The 22,136-nt window shown below is 39.5% G+C and overlaps 3 protein-coding genes across 3 annotated transcripts; 1 reads left to right on the top strand and 2 right to left on the bottom strand.

The window, feature by feature from the left end:
- Window positions 1-4,494: 4,494 nt before the first annotated feature.
- On the top strand, window positions 4,495-6,495 carry rfxap (regulatory factor X-associated protein). The gene is made up of 3 exons (XM_074672615.1): window positions 4,495-5,197; window positions 5,305-5,415; window positions 5,737-6,495. The coding sequence occupies exons 1-3, from the start codon at window positions 4,769-4,771 to the stop codon at window positions 5,839-5,841; spliced, it is 645 nt and encodes a 214-aa protein (XP_074528716.1). The 5' UTR covers window positions 4,495-4,768; the 3' UTR covers window positions 5,842-6,495.
- A 73-nt stretch (window positions 6,496-6,568) lies between these two features.
- smad9 (SMAD family member 9) lies at window positions 6,569-14,759 on the bottom strand. Its single transcript, XM_074672614.1, has 8 exons — window positions 14,577-14,759; window positions 12,506-12,994; window positions 12,146-12,361; window positions 11,667-11,924; window positions 10,313-10,423; window positions 9,884-10,105; window positions 8,984-9,240; window positions 6,569-7,119 (listed from the first exon to the last, which is right to left on the bottom strand). The coding sequence occupies exons 2-8, from the start codon at window positions 12,699-12,701 to the stop codon at window positions 6,976-6,978; spliced, it is 1,404 nt and encodes a 467-aa protein (XP_074528715.1). The 5' UTR covers window positions 12,702-12,994; window positions 14,577-14,759; the 3' UTR covers window positions 6,569-6,975.
- A 2,094-nt stretch (window positions 14,760-16,853) lies between these two features.
- alg5 (ALG5 dolichyl-phosphate beta-glucosyltransferase) lies at window positions 16,854-22,033 on the bottom strand. Its single transcript, XM_074672380.1, has 10 exons — window positions 21,700-22,033; window positions 20,445-20,613; window positions 20,202-20,248; window positions 19,908-19,976; window positions 19,706-19,798; window positions 19,490-19,603; window positions 19,329-19,388; window positions 19,092-19,243; window positions 18,391-18,476; window positions 16,854-17,644 (listed from the first exon to the last, which is right to left on the bottom strand). The coding sequence occupies exons 1-10, from the start codon at window positions 21,760-21,762 to the stop codon at window positions 17,529-17,531; spliced, it is 969 nt and encodes a 322-aa protein (XP_074528481.1). The 5' UTR covers window positions 21,763-22,033; the 3' UTR covers window positions 16,854-17,528.
- Window positions 22,034-22,136: the final 103 nt, after the last annotated feature.

The raw sequence follows: 22,136 nt of genomic DNA, 5'->3' as shown, positions 1-22,136 counted from the left end.
GATGACATCTCCATCAGCTCTGCCAGTAATGCCTGCTCCCCCAACTCGCCCTTCTAGAGAGGAGGTGGAAGGGAGGAAAAGGGGGAGGAGAAGTTGAGTGAAGGAGTCCTCATCCAGCTCTTCCCTCTGTATAAAGGAGGAGGAGGACGAGGAGTTATCAGCTTCCCTGGCGTCTCTAAGATGGTTTTTTTTTTTTTTTTTTTTTTTTTGACGTATGGGGGGAAAACTAAAAAAAGAAAAAATTACTTGAACTTGAAGCTCCCCTGAATCTGTCTTTCCAAGTCTGTTGGAGAGATCAACCAAAGGATGGGTGGAGGACAAAATGGGGTCAAGATTTGGGGATAAGGACTTAAGTGGAAGCAAAAACAAGATGAAGAAGGAGAAGAAAAAAATTATGTGAAAACTTTTAATTTCTTTTTAACGTTCTCTCATCTGAGCACATGTTGCAGAGCTCAAGGAGCCAGAAAGGGGGGCTTTACTGCTCCGTCCTTCAGTAATGATCCGAGCTCGACATGGGAACTTCCTTAAGGTGGAGCAGCTCCACAAGGCAATATGAGGATATGGACCAATGTTCATGTTTTATTGAACCTTATTTATTCATTCTTTATTCACTACATTTTTGATATGTATATCCTTTTTCCAGTAAGGACTTTTTGTTGACTTGTCCTTAGCGCTTGTGGGAAAAGAAAGAAAGGGGAAATGTGTAGAACTAGAGCTTATGTTTTGTAGTAGGTTGCAGTAGACTTGAGAAAAAAAATGATTTTCTTACAAATATGTTCAAAAAATAGTGTTTAGTGAAAAAAAAAGATAAATGTGAGATCAAAGTCAGCACTTGTGCTATAATTCTGTGCTCCACACAGTACTGGCGTTGCCTTCCTGTAATGTTGGATTGCAGTATTACAGTTTACATTTTACACAGACTGCTATTAAGACAATAATGGTGCATTCAATTCCTTTCTGTTATTTTGTCAACTGCTTCTTCATTCACTTCTTCATAGAAAAAAAATACTGCAGCATTTGGGTGCATGTGTAGCAAACTTAACAATTCAATCATTTATTTTCATTACACACGTTTCAACTGTCATTCTAAACTGACATCATATTAATCTTGACATTTTTTGATATCCACGTATACATTTGAAGCCTTGTTTACATTTTTCCAATACTTACAGCGTATTTTAGGCATATATTCCAGCAGTGGAGAAAGGCATATACGTCCCCATGTTTTAGTGGTAAACATACACAATGAAACAGTTTATGAGGGCTGCATTTTTGCACAAAGTACTGCAGTTTAGCTGCAGTCAAACAGGTCTAAGAAAATGGCGTTGGAGAACCAGCAGCACTCTTTGAAAGCAGTTAAGTAAAAAGGGTGGAAGAATATTTATTTCAGCTCTGTACAACCTCATTCATGGCTTCATTTATTCAGATGAAAGCATGACAGACTTACAGTAGCCTATTCTTATTAAAAAAAAAGTTTTGTGGTAAAGTGTTGTTTATATGTTATGTAAATAACATAACTTTATTTATTTTGATAGTTTCCAAAACAGTATATTTCTTTACCTTTGAGAACTGTAGAAAAAAAAACAGCCACACATGAAAGTAAGTCAGACAGCAAAGGAAAAAAATAAAAGAGATCATCATGTTGAAATGAAACAATACATTCACACCGAAGAGGACCACTCTGATCTGGATTGGATGAATCTATAAAGACTGCAATCTTTGCTTCTTGTTGGACGCTGGAAATGATGTCACTTCTTTTGCAAAGGGATTTCCAGGTACTGATTTGAGATAAAGAAAAGAATCAGCATTCAAGGAGTGATTTCCAGTAGTTTTTTTTTTTTTTTTAAACAAATGATTTACCTGCAGTCGTCTCAAGTGTCTGTATCTTTCTGTATCTATTCTCTTCATCACAGACATGCCGTGATGTGCCGCCATGTTGACCAGATCAGTATGAATTTGTTGTGCTGTTGCCATCCACTCCTGCTCCAGCACATGGGCACATGGGTTTTACCAAAGTGCTCTCACAGCTGCACCACAGTATTTCAATTGTTGCAATATCAATTCCTGTACCTCTGTTCTACAATGGTCTATCAATACTAATAGTAATAATTAAAATATTTAAAAAATGTATCGCCTGGTTGTTGTTAACCTTTAAACTTTTTTTCCCCTAAAGCTTAAAGTACATTTTCTACAGGTACTCTGACTTCCTCCCACGGTTCAAAAACATGCTCACAAGCAAGGGCGTAGGTTTGCATAGGGACGGTAGGGACATAACACTACCAACTTTTCAGGAGGCACAAATTGTCCCCACCAAATTTTAAGCAACTTTTTGCATTATATAATGAGTTCAGTTATATAGGGAATTTAGATTGTCTTCCCATATGTTGTAAGGATAGAATTGACCCTACCGTTATTAAGTGAATTATTTTCATAATGTTCGGACTTAAATTTACCCCTTTTCACTCGCTGAATGTGCCGGTCCATTTTTTTCCCTCAAACGCACGTTAGATTGGCTAATGACTCCGCCCTCGACACACACACACACACACACACACACACACACACGCACACGCACACTCACTCAGTCCCGACAGAAATACGTGTCGTATCGACAACATGCCGTCTCCTTCGAAGAGGAGGGATATCAGAAGTTTTTTTCGGCCAGCAGCAGCCACTGTAAGTAATGTCAAAAGACGTCAATGTTGTGGAGGTGGGGAATTTGCTACTGAAAGTCTGACCTGCATCAGAGTTAGCATACTGCGCATGCGCAGTACTCTCTGTCGAGCCGACTCCTTTCTTTGAGAGGCAAGCGTAAACAAAGTCTTCGTCAGTTCAGAGGTCATGACAGCCACACAGCGCTGTCTGGAGTGACACAGACTTCAGCAGATCATCGATATCTAACCCGGAGTGGACTATGATGGAATATTGGTGAAAAACACGAGTTTTTGGACGATTAATGCAGTTTTAGGAGCGGTGCTGTGTATGAGTTTGGCTGTGCTTGTGGACAAAAGCAGTAGTGTTTTACCAGAAGGAAGGCTCCATTTTTATTTGTTTTTGTTATTCTCTGACTAAGACGTTTTTTCAGTTATATTTAATTTATTTATAAGACAGACAATGTTGAGTGGTCTTAAGACAAATGTTTTTTTTTTTGCATTCAGTCAAGAGATTATTAACAAGTTTGTATTGTGTATGTTAATATAATTTTAAGTTATGTTCAAATATTGCAATTTAAATTTGCCAATAAAATCCAGACATTTATTCTGGAAGTTTTCAAAATGTTTCTTTAGTAGTTTTTGAAAATAAAGGTCTGAATCGAAAGGTGTTTCAGGTGAACCAATACACCTGAAAGTTAGTATAAGTCAATACAGATTTATTTTGCATTGATCATTTAGCCTATCAATTAATTAGGTTCATATTTGTGAGAAATGTAGCCCTGACCCCCGTTCACCCAATCTGTTTGGTCTTAATAATGTCCCGTCCCCAGCAAAAAGTGTACATGCAGGTTATGCTGTTATATTGTCCCTACCAATGTTGAGACCAAACCTACACCCTTGCTCACAAGGTTGTGTGTGAATGGTTTTGTGTCTCTATGTGTAGCCCTACAATAGGCTGGTGGCCTGTCTGGGGTGTACCTCACCTTGGGCCCAAGGACAGTTGGGAAAGAGAAAAGCAGCAAAGATAATGGATGGATGAATAGATTATAAATAGCTAAGAAAAAAAAACACACATTAATCCCCCTATGTCCCATGTTCCTTCCAGAGGACTGTCTATAACTATTTAATGCTCAACGTGTCATATTTGATGCATACGTTTCAAAGACCTCTATCTCATCAACATAATAAATAGTTTGCTTAAAAACCTGTTGAAAATGTATTCTTGATGACTATCATACCACAACAGCTGCTCTCAAGAAATCGACCACACACTTTTTTGCAGGAAAATAATTGCTGACTTTCAAAAAGTTTTAGAAAGAATAACATCTAAATTATGTTTTATTTATTTATTTATTTTTATTTTATTTTTTTTTATCAAATGCCTTCTGTATCGAAAGGATCCGTATCTACTAACAAATTAACTCAAAAAAGTTGCCAAAACTGCCCAGTTTATTAAATGTCAAACAAAAATGTATTATAAACAAAATGATTTAACTATATTTTTCTGTTTTTTTTTTTATTTTTTTTATTTTTTTATTTTTTTTATTGAAAAGGGTTGATAAACATATCAGTTACCAGCAACAATGATTTTTCTGGCTTTTCTCAGGCTTAACAAGGTTAGGGTTTAACAAATAAATAGATTAAATAGACTGAGCCAAAGAAATCCCTTTCAATGCTTTACAGTTTTGGCCTTTTCTACAGGCCAAGTACTGGTTCTCACAAGGCCCCAGCTTTGATATATGGGGGTGCCCCTATGGGGTGACTATATCCTCAGACAGTTTTCAGTCAAAATCGCTGGAGCATGTATTGATTATTTTTTTACCACTAGGGGGCCTTCAGAAGCATGAAACCAACACATGCACCAAAGAAGAAGCCTTGTTATGACCATCAACCGACGCGCTACAGCGTACATGACGGTCTAAATCCCTCTGTTTAATTTCGGTCTTTTTTCTTTTTAAATACGCATATTTTGACAAAATGTTTTGTTGATCAAAGGGAAAATGTCAAAGCAGAGCAGTTTTAGCCGGCTGACGTGAGCTAACTGCATATGGATGGTTGTTAGCTAAGTAGCTAGCTTGCTTGTCGTTGTTTTACTCTATTTGTTAAACGAAAACATGAGTGAAGATGGCAATTCAGCATCCGCGACTAAAGACAAGGACGCCACTCTCCTGCTTACTAAAGATGGACAGAGGTACTACGTGAACAAGAGCGGAGTAGTGGACAGCAGAAATGTGACAACACCACATGAACCGGACAACAACGCCTCCTCTTACGACCTGGATGATCCAGACGAGGAGAGCGATGTTCTGGACACCTCAGACCCCAGAGACAGCGCTGCCAGCCCAGAGGAGCTCAACGACGAGGATGCTTCTGAAGGAGACAACGCTCCCAAACAGTGCACATATGAAGGGTGTACGGAGACAACAACACAGGTGGCGAAGCAGAGGAAGCCGTGGATGTGCAAGAAACATCGCAATAAGATGTACAAAGACAAGTACAAGAAGAAGAAAAACGACCAGGCTATGTCCAGCGGAAAACTTGATGTGAGAAGAATGTAATTTCTACTTTTAAATCAAGAGACAGTGACAATAAACAATGGAACAATCTAAACGACCACAGTTAATTGCATGTATGTCTTTTGTTTCTTCAGGAAAACTCAGAGGAGCGTCCTGTGTCAGTGAACAAACAGCGGCTTGGTGCCATGGGGGACCGGCCAGCCAGACCCTCCCTGATAGAGCAGGTCCTGAACCAGAAAAGACTGGTGAGTGAGAAAAAGTAGAGCTTATTTGAATACAGCCTGATAACCCAAATCACACAGCTGTCTTAAGAGGCCCAAGAAGATATCTCCTTTGATATCAAACCCTTTATTTAGTAATGAAAAACTGTGACAAAATATTTATTTAGAGAAAATAATCATACCACTCAAACCATCACCTCATTTACTCACATAGAGGTTATCATTTGCCTTCATGCCTTACAGATGAGCATCATATGCACATTATTTGAAATTTAAACTGAAACTAATAGTTTAAACAACTTTAATTCATTTTGGTGGATTGAAATTTGAATTTGTGTCTTTCAGTCTCTGCTTAGGAGTCCAGAGGTGATCAGCTTCCTGCAGCAGCAGCAACAACTCCTGGCTGCACAGAGCCGTAGCCAATCACAGCAGCAGTTTCAGGGCTGCTGACACCAGCCAATCAGTGTTAGACTGGAGAAGCATGTGCGGATAAAACACTTTGGATAATAATATAAAAAAAAGAAGATGTGCAAACTCAAATGGAATGAGCCAGATCCCTCAAAGATTTAAAATTCTGAAGTAGCAAACTGATCATGTTGTCAAACTGTGACTGATGCTGTTTCAAAACCATTTCTTAAGAAAACACTTCCCTTCTTCTTTATGTGTTGTCTTTGTACTTTGTAGCTGCTGCATCTAAATGTTGTCTGTTATTCTCCTTACGGTTTCACTGCTTCCATCGTACTTCTCCGGCTGTTCTCTATAGACAAACATTTTTTAAAACTTTTTAAATGTTTTCTCTTCTGAGGGTCTTTATGTTTGACAATCATGTTGTGCATGTCTGTAGCCTCTCCTCAGTGGAGTGGGACTTTCAGACATATACCTCACGCAAGAAACTGTTACACAGACATCAGATGTAACTAAAGTAAAAGTAACCAAGTTTGTTTGGATGATTAAGGTCATTAAATATCTTTTTGTGTTGTGAATTGGCAGGGAAAATTAAAGTATTGTGTGTTTTTGTGTGTATGCTACAGAGTTGAAGTGTGTATTCCCTGCTGTGAATTTGAGAGTAAAACTAATATGCTAATACTGACACATATCTGTGTTTTTTTTTTATCTCAGTATGATGGTTTGCTTTTTCATTTAAGAAAAAAAAAAACAGATTTTTAAAGGAAGCACAACTTTAATTCAACAAATAAAAGCAACCAGTACAACAAGTGAACACATGTAAATACAGTACATTCTATTGTTTCAACATTTACAACACATAGCAAAACAACTTTTTGGTACCTCTGAAAATATCCCTATACTTAAAATTCATGGAGTGCAGATAACATCCCAATCAAAACAGAACGGAGAAATCATCGTATCATTAAAAAGACCTTCATCATTTCAGCCCTAAATGAGCAAAATGAATCTAATTCATGTACTTTTAAAAAGAGTTGGAAACAGACATTTTTGTTTAGTTGAAGGTGCCAAAAAGTTGACCATTGGTCAGAAAATCTGAATGAAGCAGGACATACAGAACATATAAACACCTCCTGTGTGAAAGACATTCAAACATACACTTAAAAGGTTAAGTTAATGTTATGACACCGAAGAAATTGGGTTGTGTGGGGAGCCCATCTGCGTAAGAACCTTGTCTAGCCACTGCAGAGGCCCATGCAGGTGAACCTCGATCCAGCAGGGGGTGCTGGTCACGTCTTGACGGTGGTATTCAGCACCCCAGCCCTGCAGGGAGAACAAGTGGAAAGGTTGGAAAACAAAACAATTGGTAACTCCTGTGCCATTTCTTAGCATATACTGTTAGCAAGAAGGTAGCTGAATGCTAATTTTATCATTTGATGATGCTTTGTGATACAATAGCAAACACATACAGAGGTGTCAAACTCATACAGTGCAATTAGACCAGCAATGTGATAGCAAAATAACCTATAAATATCAACAACTTTATTTTTACCCTTTGTTTTATGGCAAAAAAAGTACAAGTATGTTCTGAAGATGTTTTTTTTCTTTAAAAATTATGATGAATCTGGAAAGTCTTAAGAAAAATTGAGTGCAATCTCAATGATGTTGAGCCTCAGTTTATCATTTACACTTGTCATTTGAAATCTAAATGTATGGAATTATATATAGAAACACAAAGGTTTTGCAAGGCATTAACAAGAGGGTTGAACTAAACCAAATTCTTAGTGCTGAAGCTGCTCTGTCTTCTTTGAAAAGTTTTGATTGTGGCCTCTGCAGAGCAGTGTGTTTGAGACCCCTGCTTTAAGCTGCTGACTGACAGTTATGTTAGCATGGAAATAGTTTATTTTCCTTTTTTTTTTTTTTTAAGAGTAGATAGTGATTTATGAGCTCATTTGTCAGATAACTTTTTTTAAGATATTAAATGCTATAATTGACAGCTCTGTTGACAAATGCAGATCCTGCAGTACACTGTGCCCCAGATTAGCAGAGCAGAGGAAGAACAGAGGAAATGTAATGAGCATTAGTGGTGGACTTCTAATGTTGCTTCAGATCAAAACAGGGATCTGTTCCTCTGTAGACTTAACTGACCTGAGGGCTTTGGTGTTTTATGCACTAGTCTGTTTTAGTTTCTGGAAAAGGCGTGACATCAGTTCTGCAGCACTACCAGACAGACCCCTACAGTCTACTCTCTTGCTAACTGTCCCATATTGACCTGGACATCCCATTTTTAGACAATTGATTAGTTCTGTAGAGGGACAACCTTTGTCCCATATATTGATGTTAATTCTCTGCTATCATGTTACGACACTGCACTGATCCTCTGTCAGATCTGACACAACCAGCAGCTCATCATGTACTGTTCACGTCCTTTAGGTGACATCCCCCCATGTGCACCGGCTATACTGGTAGCATCCAAAGCATCAAAAAGTAAAACACCTCACAAAAGAAAAAACATATTTTAAAGCTACCACCTGTGATCTATCAGATGTTTATCAGAGTTGTTCTGAACTGCCAGGGGATTCCAGGGGTCACAAGTTAAGAGTGGAATAATAACGCTGTATTTAAGAAACACAGAGGTGGAGTATGATAATGCTGGTCATGGCTGGTCAACTCCTTTTTTGAGCATATGCAAATTTATTTTCAGGTGAAAATATAAAGAATAACACTAAATATTAATAATATAGTCTTGGCTTCAGTTTTTTTTGCTTGTATGCTACATTCACAGATCATATCCACAACCCGGAGCTTTGGTCAAACTGGTTCCCTTACTTGGTACCAAAAAGGTTGTCTCTAAAAAACAGCTTCAGCTCATTATGGGAGCACCAGTTACAGGGGTATTTGGCACCAGTTTTATACAGTGACAGTATGCAACAGTGCTATCTCAATGCTTTCACTGTCTTTAGTTGCCAGTTGAGCTAGAAGTAGTGAAATCATGGCTAGATTTTTTCAGAACTATCTGATCTCCCACCAGTCACATGGCAGCTATGAGAAAAGGGTCCGTGGATGCTAAGAAAAAACACACAAGTGTGTGAAGTTAAAGAAGGATGATAACAGGCAGTTTTCCTGTTGCTACATGGCATTTATCCCACATTTACCCCAGATTTCTGATTCACATAACGCCCCCTACCTTAACAAAGCTCATGCGGATGGTGCACATCTTGGTGAGCTCGTAGACGACCTCAAAGCCGTGGTTAACGGACTGTGCAAGGAGCTGAGCGAACAGCTGGTTGTTGAAGATTTTGAGGCTGCAGCCACTGGGGATCTTACACACGGTGGTGGCGTGGAAGCCGTGCTGGAAGTTACAGTTTCGGCTCTGGACAAAGATACTGCTGTCACTCAGACACTCTGCATACACCTCACCGCCTACATAGTACAGGTGTAAACCTGGGAAGAGTGGAGAAGATCAAAGTCTTTAAGGGATCAAAAATTAAATATCACATTCCTTTTAAGATCTTAGCAAAACATTTGTTCCTGTCCATTAGCAAAGTTTCTAGATATCTGAGCATTACTAGAATATTTTTAGACCAATCAGTTTCTCTTTTTAGCATCAAACTGTACATGAACTTGAGTAAATACTGTGTGTATTTTTGATAACTTAGATTACAATATATTACACAATGTCAAAAGCAGCAAATCCATCAATGAAAACATGCACTGCAAACTTGTAATCAAAGCTATGTTTTCAACAGCTGGTCTGTATATGGTCTAAAAACGTTTTTTTCGTATATTCTACCAAAGTAAAAACACAAAAGTGTCTTTGCTGTGTGTTAGACAAGTTTCAGCAGTGTCTGTGCACTATCTTTGACTCCTTCGTTAAGAGCCAATAAAAGCTGGCTTCTCTCATTGAAAACCACAAGACAAGGTGGCATCTTTAACTGCAGCAGTATTGAGAGAAAATAAAGTAGCAGTGAGGTTTTAGTCACATTAAGATCAGCTGTGTGAAGCCCGAGGGGATTTACTGAGTTAGTATTTAGAAAATCTGATTTTGTTAGTATGTTCTTATAACCTGTCATAGTCACCCGTCTACCTTTGCCTATGTGCCTGCGCGTGTGCTCAATGGTGGAGTTGCGGTTCACGTTGGATAGCAGGCCGAGGCAGAAACGGTTCTTGTTGTTGGATGGGTCTGTGAAACCGTCCACCAAGACGCTGCGGGATGATGCGTGGAAAGTCTCACCCACTCTGTTGTTGAGCTCGTAGTAAGCTATTGAGCACCAGTGCTCTGGTTCCTCGTAACAAACCGGCCGTAAATCTGAACGGGTTTACAGAGAAAGGAATGATGTCTCACTAAAATGCATGGCATGGAAACAAGTATTGTTCATTTTACTTCACTGCTCCTTAACAGCATAAGAACTACTCATACAACTAAGCCTTATGGATCTGCCAATCCTTTTTATTCCTAACACAATCTAATTAACTAACTTCCACCTTCTGTATCTGGTTGTGGAGGTGAAGTTACCTCTGTGCGGGGCAGAAAACGTAAGTTTGAGGTTTTCTGGTGTGTTGCTGGGCTTCACATCCTCCTGTGGGCTCGTCTCCATCATGCTGTATGGGGGAGGAGGAGTATCAGCTGGAAAAGAGGACATAGAAAATGACTTAATATGTTCTTTTTTAAATGTCATTTATTAGTATGTGTCTCTAAAGACGTGATGATTCCTGTTTGCTTTGTACTTTTTCTCCCCAATGTATTAACAGTGAAAATGTGCAGCAATAAAGTCCAAAAAATTTTTTTTTCATGGGACAAAAAAGGCTTCTGTATCATTTTGTATCCCATTGTATCATATTTGTATTAATGCAGCTCACTGGAGAAAACGCAAAAGGTTATTTTAATTTTGTGACAGGTTTTCTAAGGGCTCATTAAAATGTATCAATAGACAAAGAAATGTGCCTAAAAAAATTGATTTGGTTGATTTTAACAACTAAATTGGAAGAGTTTTTGAATTCATCCTATTGTTTTTGTGTTGTATTGATATTGTTCAGCATTGCCCAAAGCAGACTGAACATTCAGAACAGGTTGCAAATTTTATGAAGAATTATCTAGATATAAAGGTGACAATAAAGTATGTCATATATTTCTTTAAACTCGTCGTATCACATCTTTTGTATCTTATTGGATCTCATTTTATCCTATCGTATCACATCCTGTTGGATGGCATCAAACCACATCTATTATATCTCATTTTGTTGTTTCAAATCACATGGCATCTTATCAAATATCATCTATCTCATTTCATTGTATTGCATCATACCTCTCTTTGTTGTATCACGTCGCATCGTTTTGTATCTTACACCAGTGATAATGTATTTCATTGTTTGGTAGTTATGAAACATATTGATATAATTCACCTAAGCAAGACAAATCCAAAAGATTTTACTGCTTATTAGTATCACAACATAACTTAGTATATCAAAATGTATCATATTGTATCGCATTACAGTGTATGAAATTGTATTTAACAAAACCCATTCGTGTCATATCCTGTCCTGTTGTACCATAATGGGACATAACATATTGATGTGACACACCTGGGCAGATCAAATGAACAAGATTTTATTGTTCAATAAAAAATTTGATGGTATCAGCAGGTAGTCCACGCTGTTAATCTATCAGGCAACCGTCAAATCATCTGACTTCTGATATGCTTCAAGTGTACTCTTTTTGTGTTTCTGGGCTGTTAGCTTGATTACGCAGAAAAATGTGTTTCCCCATATTGACTTGACATGATACTCTTCTCTGTCGTAATATTTTGTATTTTCCATTACAACAAACTCCAATAATAAAAAACTGTCAGCCTGCTTTACTTTGAACCTACCTGTGATGTGATAAGGACTGCCAGGCTCAGCAGAGCTGTTGGGGGAGTTGGGGTAACTCTGTGAGGTGGGTGACTGGGCATGGGAGGAGGAGGGAGATGAGGAGAAGGAGGAGCAGGGCAGCGGAGGGAAGGAGTCAGGGTAGGTAGCATTCTGGGGCATAAGGGGCTCGCTGTGCAGGGAGGCATTCCTGAACTTTGCCAGTAGACTGTGTTGAGGGTTGAACTCGCTGTGACGTGGGACCAGAACAGGTGGTAGGACTGAGAGTAGAGGAGAAAAAAGACACAAGGTGGACAAAGAGGGGCAGAGCCAAATGCTGTTATAAAAGATCAAATTACTGACAATCCTTTCGGCTCAGGAACACTGTATTAGATCAGATGTCCTGCAGTGCACAAAAGATTTACTGTTATAATATTTAGCTCAACAATAACTTCATTTTTTAACAGCTAATGCCGTGGATGTTCCCTAATAACATTTGTACCTGGAGTCTCCACGCGCCTGTAGTGATACGGGTTGACGCAGATATCTTTCTGCTTGGAGCCAAAGGGAAACTCGCAGCACTCCAGAGCTTTCAGCTCGTGGTGAGACTGCAGGTCGGGCCAGCGCCACACCCTGCAGTAGATGACATGAGGCAGACCCTTCCTGTGTGACACCTGCAGCCTCCCATCTAGCGAGCGGGGAATCGTCACACATTTACCTAGCAGAGAATTATAAGAGAGCTCAGTCCTCAGCATCAAGGATGTTCCCATATGTTTGAGACCCTGAAAAAAGATGTCAGGGTGTAGTCTGGACACTTGGATGGTAGACTCTTGGAGTTAATCTTTGACACCACAATACTCACTAGGTTGTCCTGGGCAGCTGAGGGCCCTCTCCAGCTCCTCCATCGCCCCTTTCTTCTTCTTTAGTTTCTTCACCAGAGAGTCCACCGCCTTCTCTGCCCACTTCTCCTCCTCGTCCCCTTGTTTCCAGCCGAGCAGGCGTTTTACAGCCGGGCTGGTGAAGGAGAAGAGGGACGTAATGGAGGCAGACGAGTTCATTATGAGATGGATAAATGGGTGGTGAGATGAGCTGATGGATGCTGCTGTTAAAAGGGATAAAAGTTCCCTGGAGGGCTGAAGCGTGGAGGCCGATAATGAGAAGCCAGGGCAGAGGTAGAGGATAAAAGAAGCAGCGTGATGAGTCTATGTAAACAGAGTTTGTTTTTTTGTATTCCTCTGGTACTTCAGAGCAGCGCTGGTGGAGCAGAACTTGAAGTCTATTCTCTTTGTGTATTCAAAGCCTTCTGCAGAGAAGGTTATTCCTTGCACGGTCAAATACCCGTTTCAATCATCTGGAGGGAGAAAAAAGAGAGATATCATTAACAACTGATCTATCTGGAACAGGAGAGGGGAAGATTTCAAAGTTTGGTTACAGGGGAGATTTCAAGGATTTCATTTAAAATGGAGTTTAGTCTGAGTAAATATGGATTTTGTGAGTTAATAAGAAAAAGAAAACACAACAGAACCAACTCATATTTAACAATCATATTTAACAAGTTGATTCCCATAATAACAAGTCAAAAGGATTTCAATACTCTCATCCACAGGGATATAATTTGCTATAGGGAAAATGAAAACCAGTATCACAACAAGTGTCTCAGAAAGAGCAGAGCAAGATGGCCAAGCTCATTTCTAGATTCACCAACAATGAGGAATGTCCTCCCTGGCCTCTGTTTCTATGATCATGCCACTGACGCCCAGGAGCCATACTGTCTGGCCAGAACACATCACAGGACAGGAGGGGGAGAGGGAGGGAGAGGAAGGCAGACAGAAGTACAGAGCTCTGTCGTTTTTCTGCGGTTGTCTTATTCCTCCATTCTTAAAACAAGGTGCTATATAAAGAATGGAGCAAAATATGACAACACTGCATCACAGCAGTCCATAATTTGGGATTTTTTTTCACGAATATCACTCCAGCAGCAAAACTGTGTGGGTAAACTTTCTCAAATTTTACTCAGTTAAGTAACTCGAACATGAGAAAGTTTTTAAGTGCTCTGTCGCCTTTAACTCAAGTGAAGGAACGCAGCGTAATAAAATAGAAACGCAGGGGCATCGTGTTTGATCTAATATTGGTAGCAAAAAGTGGCAAAATGTTTGTTTTTATCAGTTAATTCTACACTACACAATAAAGAAACGTGAGATCCCCGGCTTTTGATAGAGTCAGATGTCAAACAGGACAAAAGTATTGTGACTCAGCATGCCTGCATTATGTCCCATGCGAGCGACCTCCGTCTCCCGCACACGAGCAGACAGCTGCGGGGATACAATGACAGCAAAAGCGCACGAGCTCGGTGCGGCATCAGTCCACCGCTGCTGCTTTATTATGGTGCCTGGCGTCACCCAGTCTGCAGGCTCAGATAGGCTAATTACCTAATGCTTTATCACCAGGACACCCCTGCCCAAAAAAGTAAACACGCCAGCTTCCTTTTACTACAACAACGACCCATTGAGCCAAGACGAGACCTGACCTGTGCTCTAATAACCTGTAAACACGAACCTTGGAAGTACCGCTTAACGAAAGTTTATCTATCAGATTCTTATTGTAATATTTATTGATATTTTAAATTAAATTTGGGAGAATGAATTCAACATAGAAACTGATTTTTGGAAAATGCTTATTCTTAAACTTCCGTAAAGAGTGGCTGTTGATTGATCAGGCTGAATTTCATCGCCATATTAATATAAAACAATACAGAATAATAATAAGCTGAATCAAAAATTTAAAATAAGTTTTAAAAAAGCAAATGCACTTCTGTTGCGATAATGTAACAAAAACTTCGTATAAAAATCAATGAGGTGTCAAACCAACACAAGCGAGCCACAAAAAAGGAATAGAAAGAAATTTCTAGAAGTAAACATTGATTATATTCTCACCTCTCATGTCATAACAAGCGCATCGCAGACAGTCTCGTGCGCGTCTGTGCCTCGCTGTCTGTAGAGGTTGAAGCCAGCACACCGGAGCAGCGAAGGTGTGTTTCTGCATGCGTGTGAGTTGTGTCTACGAGTGTGTGTTGGCGCTGAAGTGTCAAGTTAGAGTTAATACAGAATCTATGCAATTGTGAGCTTCAAAATAGGTGCACGAGGGAAAGAAAACTATTCAAAATCTGCAATTAAAGTCCATTCAGCTTCTGTAATGACAACACAAAGACAAAACAGGATACACATGTGCTTGATTTATAAGAAATACAACAACTACATTTTGTTGTAGGCTACTAGGTGTTTGTGGCTGGCATCATGAACGGGTAGGTATGATTACTAATGTTTATAAATAATATTCATATTAATCAAAGTTCACATACAAAGTAGCATGACGCAAAAGACATAACTGCATCCAGTGTTACTTTGTAATATGGCCTACCGTGTATGAGGTTGTGGGTTCACGGGTACCGCTTTTATTGTGAAGGCACGGTCATGACTACATCCGGTATGGTCGTTGCAGTGCTTGGCTGACTTCACGCAGGTTTGAGGAGCCCCGGAGCCTTCGCTCCTCCAGCCGAGCGCCACACAGCCTCGGCGGCGTCAGCCTGGCTGGAACCGCAGCGCCTGCATGCCAGATCCCTCCGCCTCCCTCTCCTGGAACTTCAGCAGGATTTCAGGGATTTCAGACTGGCCCCGCAGATGCAGGCATGCGTGTATGCGGGTGCGTCTGAGTGTGTCCCACCTGGGCCATGCCTTGTCTGTCAGTCAGACATGAAGAGCTGACTCTATCAAACGGAGGCCGGCAGGGAAAACATTCACACCTGTTCGCTTTTTAAAAAACGTCTTTTCATAAACAGACAGATATCCCTTCGTGTCAAATATTATTCAGTCCTACGTTTTAAAACGTGTTTACTTTATATTTCCTACTGGAAGCTAAAAGTCTGACAGTTTTTTGTAGCCTATTATTCACCCATGGTCTTATACTGTTTTGTATACCTACTACTTAATACGTACATGTGCGCGCTCAATTGAGCTGCATGCACCTGTAGACTCATAATGAAAGCGAGACAACTTGCTCAAAACGGCAGCCAACGAAGTTTCTCTTCCCTTTTGAAAGTGAACTTTCATCAGCTGCTGTTCGGAGCAGTCTCGGAGGAGAGAGGGAGTTTTTTTCTCTCGTTGCGGATGGACACCGTTCTTCATCGGGAGTGCCTTGACTGGTCCAGTTAATGACGCAAACCCGGCTGGCGACAGCGAGTCTACAAGTTTGACATTTTCAGTTTACTGCTGCAGAGCGTAACAATACTCCAACCGCCGAGTGAAAGCACTCTGAAGATCATGTCATTTTCTTTTATTTCCACCACCAGGTGCATCAGCAGAAATGCCTCTTGAGGATGAATTCATGGTGCGCCTCAAATAGGTGGGGGTCTGTTGGAGCCAGGGACTGGCACCATGTGGGTCCCGGAACCCTTAGGGCAGTCACATGGAGGATGATATAAAGGAAACGATATAACTTGAGAAAGTCGCCCGATTAAGATTACGATAGCATCAAATGTGTTCTTATAAAGTGTTAGTCTGCAGTCCAAGTCTTTACCGCGTTAATTATATTCAGGTGTCAAACTTCCACTGCCACAAGAAATCAATAGGTCTCAAGTCAATCAAATACCTACTCTTTGATTTCTTTAACTGTTAAAGTGTGTCCAGGAAACGAAAAAGGCGCATCATGATTCATCGGCACGGTGTCTTGTCTGACTGCAGACAGGCAGGCCACAAACAGGATGTGCTCCCCGGGGCTCCGAGAGGCCGCAGAGACATCCGCATCAGTTTCACTGGCCCGTCTGCGTGGAATAAAGTCTAAATGACTTGAAACTGTCATCGCTGATTTCACTTGAAGCTTTTGACTCCATATCAAACTACATCATTAAAATCGTTGTATTTGTATTGTACCTATTAATTGTAATATTCTCAGGGTCATGCTTTATTATAAGCTGATCTTGATCTTGACAGGTTTCTATCTGGCTCAATACAGGTTAAAAAAATACAAAGAGGAATCATCACAAGTTGGGTAGGGACATGATGTGATTCATGGACCCTAAAGATAGCTCATACTTTTTTGATGTATTTATTAACTGTAAGTGCTATTAACAACAATAAAACATTGTAGAATGACTGTACCAATAGACACTTTGTTGAATACCAAAGTTGTATTTTGAAAAATTGACCTCACAGTGCCAAATATTCTGTACAAAAAGAAAAAAAAGAGACAGAAATCAGGTGATCATCAAATGTTTGACTTAGAATAATATAGAATCATTGATTTTTGATCCTAACAGTTGTAGATCCTGTTGTGTGACCTATTGATTTCCTTGGTGTAATTTGCAATGAGTTACAGGATACTGAAATCATACATCAATGAAATCATTTTTTTCTTTTTATTTTGGTTCAAGTCATCCAGCCTATTGACCCATGGCCATGCTTCCTCAAATATATAACCCCCTCCCTTCTTAAATCTAGTATGCATTCATCCAACCTGGAAGAATCATTACAAACTGATTCTCAGATCTTTCATATTAAACACTTTCTCACTTTCAGCTGATTGGCCAGAAAAAAAAACCATTGAGTAACTTAGAAGATTCAGTCTTACAGACATTCTGTTGTTGATACAGAAATGTGCACATAACTTCCACCATCACAAGCTGGAATCTCTTTTTTTAAAAAGGCAGGACGGCAAAAACTCAGACCTGTGTCATTACTTCACATCCAGTGACATTCAGAGAGGATGTGACGTACTGCAATGTTCTCTTGTTTACAGTAACTCGATGGACACAGTTGTTATCCCCACCTCGTACAAAGGTTTGACTACCCTACCATAGCCTGCTGCTATGACACCAGGGCCAGTCTGATTGGCTAGTCAGTCTTTTGTGGGGACTGCAGCTTCCAGGCACCGGTGATGTAGCGCAGGCGGATGAAAACCAGGTCTATTCCCATCTGCAGCCAGCTCCAAAACGGGATTAGCTTGGACCCTTGTAGAGGATATACAGAAGATTTGTTTTATTATTGTGATAACTTTATACAATAAATGATAAAATATGAATATCTGATGACACTGACAGATGACTGACTATGCATTTACTCTACAGGGAGTGAATGCTATCATGACATCTGAACATCGTTTGCTCTTGAAAAGAGTTTAAAGAGATCTTCTGAGGCTGAAAACCAATGAACTACTGAGTTTCTGATTTTATCTTATTCATTTACTCCTTTATTTATGATTATTATATGAATATAATACAATACATAGGCGTATTTATTATTCATTTTCTTCTTTTCCTTAATTTTCCTTTTCTCTTCCTCTCTACAATACCATTTTTCTACTGATACCTTTTGACCTTAGTGTATTGTCCTGTCCCTTTTGTTTTTGTAGTGTGACTGAGTGTGAATGAATAAGTTGTTTTAGTTTGGACGTTGTTCAGTTTTTGTGTATCTAAAATGTCTTTTCCTTTTTTTGTACCCACTACATAAACAGAAAACCTAATAAAAATATTTGATTTAAAAAAAAAAATGTTCTGAAAACTGTGTGAAGCAACTGTTAAAACCTTACGCCTTTGAATGCCCTCAACATGAAATTGCTCAAAATATTACTGTAAGAATATAATGTAAGGGTCAAAAACCCACCAGTGCCAGACTTGCAAACACACCCAATAGAAATATTTATGGCACCCAAGAAAGGCTGCAGAGTGTGAGGACACATATTCCATGAAAAACCTACCTTCTATTTCAGTCCAGTTGACGGCAACCTCAGCTATGGGGATTTTAAAACACTGGGCGATATACAGAAGCTCCACATCAAAGGCCCTGTGATATGAAGGATAAAGGTTCACAGCAGATGTTTAAAAGTTGCATTAACATTCACGTTTTATTGCAGCTACTAAATAACGCTATAATCTGTCAACAGGGCTGGTCAGGGAACATCAGTACACTTGTGGTACAGATCTAAATGTATCCAAAACCCTGAGTGCTGAACATTGTCACAATATAAACACACACACACACACACACACACACACACACACACACACACACACACACACATACATACATACATACATACATACATATATATATATATATATATATATATATATATATATATATATATATATATATATATATATATATATATATATATATATATATATATATATATATTTATATATTTATATATATATATATATATAATATGAACACGCATATATAAAAACATATAAACACATCATGCTAGATGCTGATTGTGTTCAGAGAGTGTAACAAATGTAGGATCTTTGTTTAAAAATGTAGGAAAAATAAGAATGAGAGACCCAAAACCTTGACATCTTGACTTAATAACAAAAATTTTCATAGAGAAAGAATTTTTCAAGTTGTTTTTAACATCATGCACACAAAATGAACACTAATGATGAGATGTATTACCATCGCTCCACATGTAGAGAGGAGAAAGTCTTGAGTGCAGCCTCACGTGTGAAGAGCTTAAACCCACATTGTGTGTCCTTGATCCCCCTCACACAAAAGAACCACACCAGGAAGTGAAAGCCATACATCAGGAATGTACGAAACATGGATCGCTGAGGCAGAGACAGAGCATATGCAGTTACTTCATGGTTACACAGACACACACTTCAAATCTATGGTTTCCAGACAGACAGTTACCTGAGCTACTGACTCTTTTTCCAGGTGAGCTCTGGAACCACAGGAAATAGCCATATTCTCCTAAATGGTCAGAAAGGCATTTTAAAATGGGTTCACCCAGAAATGCTTCTTTTAAAAAACAGCATGTAAGTAGATAACTAAAGCTGTGTGTGTGCTCGCACTGGTTTAGGACTGATGTCATTCAGTCCAGCTTCTACTTTGTCGAGGTCAGAAAACTTTGTTGCTCCGTCTGCATCTGCCATCAGAATGACTCTTCCTCTGGAGCTCAGAGTCCCCTGGAGAGAGACGGACACACAGTTAATTCCATATCGCTGGTGTTTTTGTGCTGCATTAAGACATACAACACACAAACTGAAGCATCATATTTTCAGTCTTACCATCCTCACAGCTCCTCCTTTCCCCCTGTTTTTCACTAACGTCAGGACTCGCACTTTATCAGCGCCATATTTCCTGGTATAACTCGTAGCAACCTGGCAGAAATTCCCAACAAATGAATATTTATCTCACTTTCAAACTGTTAACAAAAAAAAGCAGAGGGTAAATAAAACTCTGTGTAAATGAAATATTTTGAAAGTTTACCTCTGTTGTTTTGTCTTTGCTGCCATCATCAACCACAATGACCTCATAGGTAAAAGAGGGATGCTCTTTCTGAAGTGGGAAGAAAACATGAGAAACTTGTTTAAGGTTCAACAAGCAAGTCAAATGCTGCCACCTCCTGGCGACTTTAATGCAACTCATCCAGCCTTAAAATCCAACCTATTTAACTTTCAAGGGAAGTTAAAATTCCTTATCTTGGTTAGCTGATTATTATTATTGTTATTACTTTTTGCAAAATTCACATTTCATGAGGAAATATTGAGATTTCCTTCTCACCTGTCTGTTTTCCAGGTATTCCATGGCTTCATCTAACATCACAGGCACTGTAATAACACACAGCCACACGCACACATACCAGCATATATAACCTTATCCAAGCGCATATAAAAAGAAGCCCCAAAAAGGTTACTACACAGCTAAATCTCTGTCCACCTGTACAATAACTTTATCAATTGTTTTCATCTGTTGATGTGCAAAACAGCAGTAAACACAATTGTTTATTTGCCCCCCAGCACTCACTTCGGAGCTCCTCGTTGTAGGCTGGTATCACCACTGAGAGCTCCCTGGAGTGGGGATCATGCAGGCTGGGGAAAAGCTCTTTCTCTCCCGCTGCCGTAAGGAAATATTTCTCTTTCTCGTGTCGTGTCAGGTTCACCATCTTTGCAGTTACATGAGCAACAATGAGCACCTGAAAAGACAGAAATTTAAGAATGGTACTCGTGTTACTTTCCTTCTACAGAACTTTTGGTATCACTTACGGTTTTTGAAAAAAGAAAAAGCTTAGTTTGAAAATCTTGAAAGGCAGTACAATTTATTACCATTATTTTTTTTTATCTAAAGGTGAGGAAAATTACAACTGTGTATGAGCACCCTGTGTGGCTGTCAATGTAAACACCTGGAGCGTTTCCCCCAGGCACCCGCCCCCCTCGGAAGTCAAGATACTTTTATTTTCCATACAGCACAAGATCACCACAGATGTGATTAGTTTCCTCTCTCATCAATCGGGTCTATACCTTGTTTTTTTAATCCAACAGACTAAATGGTCTAATGATATTTGCCTAGTTTTCATTATGACGCCACCGCCCTCCAAGGCTGAAAACCTAGGGGAAACTGACCTGTGTTGTTGGTTTTATGTACCAATGTATTTATTTATTTAAAAAAAATTATTTTAGCACTTAATTGCAATAAACTGTGTGTGTGAGACATTAGGGGAAAAATATATATGATTTCTGTAATACAAAAATAGAGAAAGATTTTGTCTGATTCCAATGTTTCCGATGGTTTAACCAACAGGTTGGGCTCATTGAGCTTATTTGTTATGAGTGTGCTTTGTAAATAAGATCACTGCCAGAAAACTCACAAAAGTTCTTCATGTTGCAGGAATATAGCGCTATTGGTCAATGATTTTGCGCAAAGAATTAAGAAAAAAGCTTCCCACTCTGTGCAAATTTCAGTTTTGGGCCTTTCGTCTTGTTTTCATTACAGGTTGTAGCTTAATTGACGTTTATGAACTAATGCAGGAAGCAAGGGATTTACCATACAACAGTGCTGCTTTCTAGGAAAATCCCCTCACTTTCGCAGTTTGCCTTTACATGTCAAACTGTATAACGCCTATCAACATAAAAACCGTACAAGAATACAATCCACACTGTAACGAACACTGAGATAATGGAAAGCTGCGTTGCTGTCCCTAAACACATGATGACAGCTTTTTTCTCCACGTTGGAACAGGCTACAACATGTTTCTGTGGGTATAAGATATTAACGTACTTACCACAATCAGACCCAGAAGTGCCAATGAAACCAGAGCTTGCACTATTCCACAGAGGAAATCCATATTCCAGGGGTAACACTAAAGCCACTGACAGACCACCAGCCCTGGAGACTAGCTAAGAAGCTAGCTAACTTTCTCCCTGCTTCGCCTCGTATCTTACAGCTGGTACCCTAAACCTCTCAGAATATACAGGAAGATACAATCGCGAGAGATTGTTTGAAATGTGATTGCACTAAATAAGAGCCCTTATTTCCCATTACTCTGTGGGCAGTTCAGACAACTCTGCCTCCAATCACAACTGAACACAGCGGAGACATGGAAGTGACACTTGTTTCTCGACACATCATCAGTCTGAGGCAAGACAACACCGGGTAGCGCTGTAAGAAATTGCAGCGACATGGGCACCGCCCTCTAGTGGACAGGGGTGGAAGTGCACA

This window comes from Halichoeres trimaculatus, unplaced genomic scaffold, assembly GCF_033239565.1.
Source record: "Halichoeres trimaculatus isolate MK-OKI-2021-1 unplaced genomic scaffold, fHalTri1.1 fHalTri1_scaffold_6, whole genome shotgun sequence".
In the NCBI taxonomy this organism is placed as follows: domain Eukaryota; kingdom Metazoa; phylum Chordata; class Actinopteri; order Labriformes; family Labridae; genus Halichoeres; species Halichoeres trimaculatus.
Note: the sequence above shows the minus strand (reverse complement) of the source record. Positions and strands in the feature narration are given on the sequence as shown.